Below are 12432 nucleotides of genomic sequence, written 5' to 3'. Positions count from 1 at the left end.
CTAATATCCAATCTAAACCTCCCCTGATGCACCTTGAGGCCATTTCTTCTCATCTTATTCACTTGTTACTTGGGAAAAGAGGCCAACACCCACCTTTACTGTAACCTCATTTCAGGTCTCCCCTCAGTCTCCTTTTCTCCAGGATAAACAACCCCAGATCGCTCAGGCGCTTCTCATAAGACTTGCACTCCAGACCTTTCACCAGTTTTGTTGCTCTTCTTTGAACTCTCCAGCACCTCAATGTCTTTCTTGTAGTGGGTGGCCCAAAACTGAACACAGTATTCAAGGTGTGGCCTCACCAGTGCTGAGTATAGTGGGACAATCTCTTCCCTAGTCCTGCTGGCTATACTATTTCTGATACAAGCGAGGATGCTATTGGCTTTTGTGGCCACCTGGGCACATTGCTGGCTCATATTCAGCTGGCTGTTGACCAACACCTCCAGGTCCTTTTCAACCAGACAGCTTTCCAGCCACCCTTCTCCAAGCCTGTAGTGTTGCATGGGCTTCTTGTGAACCAAGTGCAGGACCTGACCCTTGTCCTTGTCCTTGTTGAACCTCATGCAGTTGGCCTCAGCCCAGTGTTCCAGCCGGTCAGATCCTACCCTCCAGCAGCATAACACTCCCACCCATCTTGGTGTCGTCTGCAAACTTAATGAGGGTGCACTTAATCCCTTCATACACATAATTGATAAACAGATTAAATGGAACTGGCATAAATACTGATCCATGGGGAACACCATTCATGACCAGAAACCAACTGGATTTAACTCCATTCACCACAACTCTTTGGGCTGAGCCATCCAGCTAGTTTTGTACTCAGCAAAGAGTACACCTGTCTAAGCCATAAGCATCCTAGGGGAATGCTGGGGGAGATGGTGTCAATGGCTTTACTAAAGTCTAGGTGGACAACAGCCACAGCCTTCATTCACTAACCGGGTCCCCTTGTGACAGATGGAGATCAGGTTAGTCAAGCAGGACCTGCCTTTCATAAACCCATGCTGTCTGGGTTTGATTGCCTGGTTGAACTGTTTGTGATGGCACTCAGGATGATCTGTTACATAATCTTCCCCAGCACTGAGGTCAGACTGACAGGCCTGTAGATCCTTGGGTCCTCTTTCCGGCCCTTGTTGTGGATGGGCATCACATTTACTAATCTCCAGTCAACTGGGACCTCCCCGCTTAACCAGGGCTGCTGATAAATAATTGAAAGTGGCTTGGTGAAGCACCTCCACCAGCTCCCCCAGAACCCTTGGCCTCATAGACTTATGTGTAGCATGTCAGTCACCATTTCCTTTTGGATTATTGAGTCTTCATGCTGCTCCTTGTCCCTGTCTTCCAGCTCAGGTGGCTGGCTACCCTGAGAACAACTGATGTTACTATTAAAGACTGAGTCAAAGAAGGCATTAAATACCTCAACCTTTTCCTCATACTTTGTCACATCCACATCTCACATCCGCTAAAGGATGGCGATTTTCCTTAACCCTGCTTTTCTTGCTCATGTATTTGTAGAAACTTCTTTTATTGTCTTTTACGGCAATAGCTAGAGTAAGTTCTAGCTGGGCTTTGGCCCTTCTAATTATCTCCCTGTATAACTTCATGGCATCCTTGTAGTCCTCTTAAGCTGCCTGCCCCTTCTTCCAAAGCTCGTAAACTCTTATTTTATCCCTGCGCTCCAGCCAAAGCTCTCTGTTCAGGCAGGCTACTCATCTTCCCTGCTGGCTCATCTTTTGGCACAGGGGGCAGCTTGCTCCTGCACCTCTAAGATTTCCTTCTTGAAGAGCAATCAGCCTTCCTGGACTGCTTCGCCCTTTAGGACTACCTCCCAAGGGGCTCTGCCAACCAGCCTCTTAAACAGGTCAAAGTCTGCCCTCCTGGAGACATCCCTGCTTTGAAATGAGTCTGTTCTCTCTCTGTCAAAACATCCTATGAAATATAAACAGGCTTCATAGTAAAATGTAGGATGTCAAATGTCTATGCTATGGACATATTTGTGAAGAACTTCAGGAGAAGGTGTGTATCTCTGAACATACTGCTAAGGAAAGTTTAAAAGAAGAAGGTCTGCTAAGAGCCAGTGTACAATTTGGCTAATTGTTAAAGAAAAGTTGTCTCCTCGAAAAAGTTTCTCTGTCAAAAGCTGTTGGGAAGAGGCTCAGTGAATAAAACAGCCAATTATTTGTGTTGTCCACCAATGTCGCTTCGTCTTTCTTCCTGGGTTTTAGACATAAATATATTCCTGGATTCATTATCGACAAAGCAGCATAAGTGACCTCCCACAGGCCACTGTGAGTTGAAACAGCATTCACTCCATGGTTCAAGTACATCATCACAGAACATTCACCTTTCCTACCTGGGTATTTATTCTCTCCTTTTTTTCTGCCTAATACTGTCTTTCACAAAATACTTTTTGTTTTGTTCTATTTTAATTAACAGTATATCTTAATGTCTGCTTCCTGGGGTCTTTGGTTGTTCTTATTTCCCCCCCTGCATACATGTGAGCACAACTGAATGCATGTTTTCCATCCACTCAATAGAAGCATGCATTCAAAGTGGGGTTCATCTCACCTAACTTAGCTTTAAACTTGGTCTAATTTAGTCCTGTCATCAGAAGGTGGAGTTAAGCACCTTCAGAAAGTAATTCATCCCACTTGCTGTAGCCATTTGCCCTAAGATGTAATATATCTCCATCTGACTCTCAGGCTGGGTCTTTTTTGGCTAATTGACTACCTTAATCTAGAAGCCTAATTTTTATATGGCTGGTATTAGGGAAGGTGAATTCTACCCTTCTATTCTCTATTGTTTGTCTTTAGTTTGAACATTCAGCAAAGTATTTTCCATGCCTATCATTTTATCTTTATCTGTGGAATGGTGGCATTTATAACCTAAAATACAGCTTCCATTGAGTTCCTTTGTTTAAGGTTTTACTGATAGGTCTCAACTGAGGTTCGTTTCTGCTAAGTGCCATGCATAAATACAACAAGAACAAGGAAGAACTTAAAGACAGGACTGACTAAATGAAAGGAAATGCAAGAGTTACTTTTTCTCAGAGGCCAGTAAAGACACAGAGATGGAGTTACTTGTGCAGAATTAGGAAGCAGAAGTGGAAGACTGGTGAAGATTTACTAACTCCCAATCCAGTGCCCCAAATTCAATACAAACTTTTTTTTTTCTCCCAAGTACCCCAGTATATATTAAACTTACGTGAGTTAATAGCATACATACCTTTCCCCACTGTTGTTTTTTTTTAATTTATTTATTGTTATTGAACAAGTAATTTTTCGCTTAAGTATACAACAAAATAAGGGGTGAGTGTGTGTGCATCCTTTACATAGTTTGAACAAGAGAATCAGTGCCATAATTACACAGAAATAAAGGTTTTAAAAGGACAGAGACAAGCTGTTCAATTAACTGTAGCTCCACATAGATTAATAAAAAGAACTGAGTTGCCAATTATTAATAGACTGAACTTTAAGGTATTTTATTTACAACATCGCTTTGTAAAACAGCCTCTAGCAAAACACTTCTAGTTATTAATATGAACATTACATTCTTTCCCCCATTAATTTGGACATGCACAAACTGTAAATGAATATGATTTTTTTTCTTCAGAGAGTAAGTCACAGGAGAAATCTTAAGCAAACTGGCAGTGTTCTAATAGAGCAAAATTCTATTCCCAGAGAGCTCTCAAAAAGATTTCAATTAGATGTTAAATTAGACACCTGAAATTCATATATTTCTCTCAGCTCCTTATGCAAATATAACAAGATAATAACTTGATCAGGTTCTATTGTAAAATCTCTTCCTTTGGAAACAGATAAAAATTGCAGTTTGCAGTATAAAAGTTTCAGATTGCTTCTCTGTGTGGAAGGTTGGTGTGAATGGCTTATTGGGAGAAGAAGAAAAAAAAGATCCTCAGTGCTATGAGTACTCACTTGAGAGATGGAGCACACTGATAAATTTACAGTGTGAATACACTTTTCAAATGTGCAATGAGTGTGTAACAGAAAAAAAAACAGTGAAGTTGGATGTGTTCTTCTTTGGCATCTAATTCCACTTAACATTTTGGGATCGTGATTTTTAAACAGAAGTTTTTCCAGTATTTCCCTGCACATGCATAAAATGTTCCTGGAATGACATGAAGTTCGACACAAAGGCCTACTGAATGTGCATATACTTTCCATAACTATGTTGGCAAAGAAAGAATAGATTTGTTTTTCTAGAATCCCTATGAAGGCTTATTGTAATTTAAACTCTTCTTAGCTTAGTTACCTGTAGATGTGGTAACAAATACTGTTACAACCAAACAAACCGAAAAATAATTGCACCTTGCACCACATTTTAGAAGAGTGTTCCGTATTTCTGCAAAGGAAAGACAGGTATTGTACCCTGAATGCTAGTATCACTCGTTACCCAGTTGCTGGTGCCCTTACTGGCATGGAATTTTAGGAGTCTTTTCCTGTGGAAAAGCTGAAACTGGACATGAATATGGCGAGGAGGTCAAGGAATTGACACTAGCCTTAATGGGAAGGAGAGTTTGTGTGCAGGCTTTATTTTATGTAAACATTTATTGAATGTGCTCTTATAAATGTTAATGATGACTTATCTGGGATAGTCTATGGACATAAGCAAAATAATCTTTACATGCAGCGTGAATACCATTTTCTAGACCAACTCTGTCTGCAAAGTTTGTTTTTTTCTTGTTTCTAAGTGCTTATGGTCTACAGGTCTGCATCTAGGATGATTTATATATTCCACCATCTATTGAAGCCAATGTAAGCTGTTCCCTTGAACATTAAACAATACAGGTGAATAATAAAATAAAATTATACAAAACCAGAAAAAAAATATTTCCTCATCAATCAGCCAGTATTACAGTTTATTAATAAAGGACGTAGATACTTGCAAGATACTCACTGCCATGCCTGTCAAGTGCCTGGACACAGTAGAGGAATCCAGCTAACACTTCTCTGACTAATTAAATGGCATTAACTGTGTCAATACAGCTTCTTACAAAATGCTGCCAGAAATTGTGTGGGATCTTGTGCCTTCTAAGCTGTGTAGTGACCATAATATGCTGAGTGTTGTTCTTCCCTTTCAGCAAAACAAATAAGTGTATTCTTAACATAAAATGCGTCAGTAGTCATTGTCTTAGTTGAGGATTCATGAGGAGTTTGGAAAAAATAAGCAGGTGCTTAAATATTTTGCTGATTTGGTTCTGAAGTACTTAAATCTTTGAAATACACAACCCTTGAGGAGTTGTGCTATTTGTCATTGTCAAAATTTCTAGACACTTTATATTAATGTCTCAAAGAATAGGTAGCATTCCTGTACAGTGGGTTGTAAGGATATGTCTCCTGTGTAGCACTGGAAATATTCAATGTAACTGCTCACCATAACCTTTTGTGTCATGGCCCCCTGCAGTTCCTTATCAATGTGCAGCCTGCCATATAACTTTGTTTTCATTATTTTATTTCATAGGCAGAGCATTTATTCTAAGATATTGCAATGAGAAGCAATACAGAAATGCTATATACTATGTCAACAAATCAAATATTGGCAAATGCAGTAAGACTCTTACGTTCATCATGCAAGAAATCCAAACCAGCCAATTTCATATCTCTGAGATGGTGAAAATAAATTATTAGAGTCTGAAAAATGATTGTGTCATTTTGGTAATTTCAGGCATTTCCTTTGCTGAAACTGTGTTCTGGGAAGCATGTTACATTAGTGTCAGATGCATGTACACTGAAGCTTTATGTGATACTAGCCCAAATTTTAAGGATATGGAATCTGTCTTTGAAATCTAACATAGTTGTACATAACTTGTCCATATCCCCACAGCCCTGCTGCTACAAGTGGCAGGAATGTGACATTTATGCAAGGTAAGTTTTCAGATTCCTTGCCTTGAGCAAAATTAGCTAATGATATTTATTCAGATACAATACAGTACAAATGGGGCAAATTTAATGGCTTAAATTAGGTCAAATTGAATAATCGAATTTATACTTTTACTTAAAAAGAGCTTAATCAGCTGAGAGTGCTAGAGTAAAAAAATAACTTAATTAAATATTAATTAGAAGTTTATGTTTTGAGCTTCCTTATCTCTTGCAATATTATTTTTGTATCTGTTTTTCCTCACTGCAGCTACTATGGAACAATGTTCAACCATTCTCACTTGATGAAGAATTTGATTATGACAATGTGGCACTGACCCCTAAGTTCTCTGAAGCTGAGCTGAAGTCCATTACAGAATTATCTGAAGAGAAGAAAATGCGGACAGATGTCAAGTCAGCATGATCTGAAGAATGAGTCAAAGACATTCTGTGCAGTGTTGTTGAAATAACATTTTTAGGGGGTAAATCTAGCCCTTCATGGTACTCCTATTTAGTGTTTTTATCTATGGGGTGAGTAGTGGCATCACTGAGATTTTTTTGTTTGTTCTACCAAGGTGCCTTGGAGCCTGAGTTTGCCTTTTCTTGTACCTCCTCCTAGTCCTAATGAAAACAGAATAGGAAGATGGTGCTTGTGCAGAGTTGCTTGTATAGTAGCCCTTTATCCACAGAGGAGGTATTTCCATCCTTTATATATATTTCTGTACAGGTATTTGCTTAGATATTCAGGTTGGCTAAGGAGGTCTGTGTTTGTCCCTAAATCCAACGGGTTTTTTGTATAGATCAGTGACCTTTAATATTTTAAGGCCCCAGTGCTCAGCTACTTTGTTGTTTTCCAGGTGGTACAAGGCAGTTGGAAGAATATGTCAAATGACAGCCATAAATTCACTTTTGTAGAAAAATCCTTGAGCGGGGTGAATCCTGTATTGGCTCAGACTAGGTATGCTGGCGTAATTGCTCCATAGGACCAAAACAAGCTGTTGAAAGTCAGAGTAGCACTGTGGCTACTCTGGCTTATATTTGGTACTGACTCATTTCCTGACTTGTGCAACGCGAGTCCTAAAGCTGCCTTTTACCTAGATCTTTCAGTAGTGTAAATAAGAGCTTTTTGCAGCTGACCAATCTTTCTCTTTCCCTATAATTATAACACTTACATAGACAGAGCTATATGAGTGAATGAATCTGGGAATGCTGGGTTTTTTTCTGTCCTTTGGATTACCTCAGTTCTGCAGAGAAATATCTATTCTTGTTTCCAATGAACTTTTTGAGTTCATCGGAATCGATGTGGTGCAACTCCTAACAATTAAAACATGAACTGCTACAAAAGGCCTTCCTCAGAGGAAAAAATAGTGATCTTATAATTTAAAGGAACTAGCATTGAAGGGCTGTCAGATTTTACTTTTTTTTTTTTTTTACAGGAGATGATTCCAAATACCAGCTTATGGTTTACAGTCAGCATTGCTGAAATACAGTAGACTCTGGGGTTCCTTAAAGGTCAGCTAGTGTGGCTGGGAGAGAATAGTGTGCATCTCTCACACAAGGTAGTATGTACTCTTGCTATGAGGTGTTTAGAATTTTTTTTTTCCAGCTCAGTGTAGAAGCTTTGCTATTGAGGCTTGTTGTAACATCACAACACTGAATTGTATTTTTTTTTCTGGTATAACTGCATTAGCTGTAGTTTTTTTATCAACATTTTGTCCTTGACCTACCTCCATTATTTCTGAAGTGGAGGATTAACATGATGAATATGGGAAGAGAGCCTGAGCAGATAGACTAGAGACCAAACCACAGGTTTTTTAAAGGCTCTGGATGAAATCACTGTGGCTCATTGCCTGTTCCATTGTCACCAATTAATAAAAGCAAAGAAAGGTGTTTTGATGCTCTAAAGGAAGTTTTCTGGATCAGTAGTTTTGTAGACCATAATAATGTACCACTGAAATCTGAATAGCATTAGTTTTGAGGAATGGTATTTACCTCAATTAGGGGGATATAATTTAAGAGTGAGATTCACCAAAAAACAAACAAACAAACAAACAAACAAAAAAATCCAGAAAAGAAAGTGGTCTTAGACAAGATGCTTAAGGAGAGTGATATAAAACTGCAAAAGTGTTGTATAGAAAAACTGGTCTGTATAGGACCTTGCTGGTAGCATGTCCAGATGTTAAAAATAAACTTCCATCCAGAAGTTTGTTTTGAACATGTGCAATCAAAAGGATGCCTTGCTGTAGTTAAAGCAGTTTTTGATGTAGTTTACTGGATAGCAGACTCTGCTGTCATTTGGGACTTTTTTTTTTTTTTTAATGTAGATTCATTTGAATTCAATGAAGTGTTTTGTTGAACCCAAGATATTTTGATTTAAGTGCTTCAGATACAACTGGAATTTGCCAGTGAATTGTTCAGATAAAAATTCCTGAGTAGATCTATTTATTAATTTGTCTTCTTCTGGAATACACAGATAATGTATATAAATGGGAGGGATAAGAAGTAAGTTCTGGAAGAGCTCCATGAGTGAATCTGAGAGGAAGAAATTGCAAGCTGCTGTACAAAGATAGTAACATCAGCCTTTAAAAGCCTCAACAGAAAAATAAGGGAGACAACCCTATTAACATATGTATGTATAGCAAAGATAAAGGAAGCTTCAGTCTAAGAGACGTCTGCGTACAGGGTTTGATATCCTGCAAAGAATCAACCATAAGTTAAGGTGGACTTTTGTGGGTTTGTGGAATGATGTATTCAGCAAGTTTTTTCTGTGTTTTATTAGAAACGTATGAAACATAAACTATGAATCAGTCCTGTTGGAATCCTGTTGCCAGTAGAGTCAATGAGAAAACTGATCCAGGGATTCATGATGATCTTCAGGCCAAATCAGCTCTGGAATCTCTATTTTCTATTCATTTCATTATCAGTTTTTCCCTGTCCATTAGGGATACATCTAGCCATTCAGTTCCTTGTCTCATAGGCAAATGATTCTCTTACCAAATGTTCAGAGTACCTATTTTGCTCTGTAAGTGTCATTCAGTACAGTCATTATATAGTTCCATTTGATATAAAGAAACACTTTGCTGCAGCATACCCAACAAAATTGTAACTCTTTAGTGACATCCATCTTACTCAGAGAAATGGGGATAATTCACTTACATTTACACTACTCATGAGTAGATTTTGCTCTTTGTTAACAGAGATGAATATCACAGTGGAGATTAGGCAATGTAGGCTACATTTTCTGAACATGACATTTTATTGGCTTGCTCACAGAGGAAGCGTATTTTTCACTTCTCCATTACCAGGTTGTCATTTTTACGAACTTGCTTTATGTGCAAGTTAAATTTTGTACATGTGCATGGAATTAGTTACCTTGGATTGTTTCAGTGTTTGCAAGGTTGTTTGGCGTACATATCTTCTCCTCTTGTAGCTTGTATTCTCTTTAATATTCAAGATTTTCAGCAGGGGCTGGTAACAGACAGTCTCTATTTATGGTCTTTTCTAAACATTTTTCCTGTTTCCCAAAAGAGCTAAAGGCAAACTCGTGCATGGAACAGGGAACTTCAGGTATTATTTGGAACTGACTTAGGGGCTGTTGCAGTAGGGAATAGGATTTTCTCCCTACTGTACTGGCAAGGATTTTGAAATGCAAAATCTCTGATGTTGGTTGAACTTGTTGGGAGTGAAGGCTCTGTGATGCATCTCTCTAATCCCTTTGTATACATGACTTCATTGATGTCTCAAGTGCAATAGAGATATGCATCTATATCAGCCAGTGAGCTTTTCTGTATTAAATTTGTTGTTTACTTGGGTGTTAGCAGAAAGATATTGACTGCTTCTTTCCACAGTCTTTATGGATCCTGAGTTATGGGGAGAAACTCCTTGAGTTTTATGGGAAGCATAGTAGTCCTTCCACTGGAGCAAGAATCTGAAGGATTGTTTCCTTGGCTGGCTGTAGTGCAAGCTTGGATATTACTAATGCTCAGAGTTACTCCTTGTGGGTGTAAAAGCAAGAGTCATTATTTGCTGAGATAATGGTTGTGAAAGGATACAATATAAATTTAAGCAATAAAAAGAGATGCAGACAAATCTCACTCAGGCATTATTATGGTTCTAAATATATTTCTATTAATGAATAAAGGTATTATTATGTACAGACAGTGCCACTGACAGAAAATAGTTTTAGTATGGAGAGTACTCACCAGATAATTCAAAATGTTTTGAGGAAAATGTCTTGGAAACAAATCCCTGCTCTTATGGAAAAGACCCTTTGGCCTTGATTTTCTGCTGTGATGAACTGGCAGAACTCCTATGAGACCATGTATATTCATACAGAGCAGATAGGATCCTGGTATTTACAGTCTTAGCTGAAAGAATACAAGGCCAAATATATTCCAAATTTAACTTTACTGAATATAAAGCTATATGTGTGACCCATTATCATTATGGGAAAATATTTAAATGCAAAGACAATACAAATAAAATGTAAAAGACATATCTTTAACTTTCAGTTATGAATTTTACACAAGTAATTATGGAATTTTGGTAGTATTTTGTGCTTAGAACATTGTTTTTTGCTTTAACAAAAATCTCACATACATTTTTCAAGTCCTGTTCAAATCATGAAACTTGATTACATCCATAATTACCAAAGATTCCCACCTCCTTTAAAGCTGTTTTTCCCTCTGCATCTTGTCAAAGATTGGAAATGGACTTTGCTTTATTGTGGAATTATTTTAAAAAGATCTCACTTCCTTTGCAAAAGCATACACTTTCTTAAAAAGGCAGACTCTCTCAGTGATGCAAAACTAAATGCAGATGTAAAAATAGGACCAAATTCCTACTTATTCAGCGATTTCATATACCTCATGGTGTTGCTAAACAGCCACTTAGTATCAAAGTATCTGCTTGGATGGCAGGCTGATTTGTATCCTGTTGTCATCTACCTTTGGTTTTACTCAGGAGTCTAAGCAGCACCTTGGTCCTACCCAGGTATGAATTCTTACAGCCCTGCAAAGAGACAGCAAGACAATTCAGTTAGGCTGACCAAAGAAGCTGAAGCAGCAGTCTTGTACCAGGGCTCTATGCACACTCTCTCCTGCTGAATAGTTTAGATGAGTGTGGCTATTCTCCTCTTTTCAACAGATTTGTGTTCCAACTGTTGTGAATGTGATACCCCTGAAGACATGCGGTGGAAAAGTGATAACTAACCTGTTGACTTACTGTGGCTGTGCTGAACAGGCAGCTTACTACCCTCCTTCACAGGCTGCAGCTCAGCCTCTGCGTGACAAGCACCCAGTAAAGTGAGGAAATGTGTGACACGGGTTCTTACTGGCCTCAGGAGGTGAGCTCCCTGTACAGCAGAGCCAAGCCCGTGTGACAGCAAAGGGCATTCCCACCACAGTGTGCTTTCTTGTGGTGAGGTGTCAGTTAGCACAGGTGGGTGTGAAGTGCTACATGTGTCGTGGGCTCTTCTGGGAGGGGGGATGCACCCACCCATCCAGGCTGCCTTTGCCTGTCTTGGGCACATGCAGTTCTCCAGGTGCTAAATGTCTGCCCATATACTTGGGAAAACACGACAGACAGTTTTCTCTGAAATAGTGTTAAGTTGTAGAACATCTCAAAAGATCATGTGTTCGGTAAATTTGTGATTGCTGGCTGTTGGAAGTGACACCTCATGTTTTGCTGGCAAGGTACTGTAAGCCAATGTTGCAAGTGTGTGAGCTGTAAAATGCCATGGAGTTAGACTGCAGTTAGTTTTAGTGCTTGTTTATGACAAGTCTGAAAGGAGAGAAGCAAATCTTCAAAGGTACCATCACATTTGTAGACAGGCTACTTTATTTGAAATTGCAGTGCCCCACAGTTAAAATGGAAATCTATATTAATGCCTCGTGAAAATGCAGAAATATTTATCTCATTTACAGCACTTCAAAAAAGGACAGATAATAAAATCCCTGATCAACAATCTATAATTTATGTATGTATTTATTTATGTATGTAATTATTTATTAATTTATGTATGTACATATTTTATGTATGTATTTTATTCTGTGGTGTCTTGTTCAGTGTATCTATCCATGTAAACTTTTCAAAGTAATAAAGAAAGACAGATCTGAACAAAATCCCTAAATCTAACTTCACTCTGAATTTCAGGCTGTAGAAAATCTCTTTGATTGGAATATTCCCAAACTTTGGGGAAGTAGATTCTCTGCTTTAAAAATCTCTAACCAAACATTTCTCAAGCAACCACTTAGTACCCATGTGGACTACAAAAGCAAAGCAGTCAGGGACCTACCTATATAAAAAGAAGCTATGGAAATGGTATTCTATAAAAATACTATAAAGATAGTAGAACTAAATGGAAGATGATATTTTTCTAGAGACGAACCATAATAAAATGTTCTGTTGAATTAATACAATTCTTTAAAACCTTTGAATGCCCAACTGGAAAATTAGTCTAATCATTTTGTAATTAATGTGAATTTACAACACAGTTATCTCTTGAGCCATTAAAATGAGATTAAAAATTGTGTGGGATTCTTCAGTGTATTTTGTGGCAGTA

General features: G+C 38.3%; 1 protein-coding gene across 6 annotated transcripts in view; it reads left to right on the top strand.

Annotated features, from left to right (window-relative positions):
• IFTAP (intraflagellar transport associated protein) overlaps nt 1-12432 on the top strand; it is a 58999-nt gene that overhangs the window by 37753 nt on the left and 8814 nt on the right. For 5 of the 6 annotated variants that reach the window (XM_065064860.1, XM_065064859.1, XM_065064858.1 and 2 more), the window contains one exon: nt 6142-12400. In XM_065064860.1, the coding sequence (XP_064920932.1) occupies nt 6142-6294 (153 nt within the window). In that variant the 3' untranslated portion in view covers nt 6295-12400. Of the gene's footprint in view, nt 1-6141; nt 12401-12432 lie in introns of those variants that run through there. The other variant, XR_010473038.1, reaches the window with a different exon arrangement.

This window comes from Columba livia, chromosome 5, assembly GCF_036013475.1.
Source record: "Columba livia isolate bColLiv1 breed racing homer chromosome 5, bColLiv1.pat.W.v2, whole genome shotgun sequence".
In the NCBI taxonomy this organism is placed as follows: Eukaryota; Metazoa; Chordata; class Aves; order Columbiformes; family Columbidae; genus Columba; species Columba livia.
The sequence above is the reverse complement of the archived record's forward strand: the minus strand, read 5'-3'. Positions and strand labels throughout refer to the sequence as shown.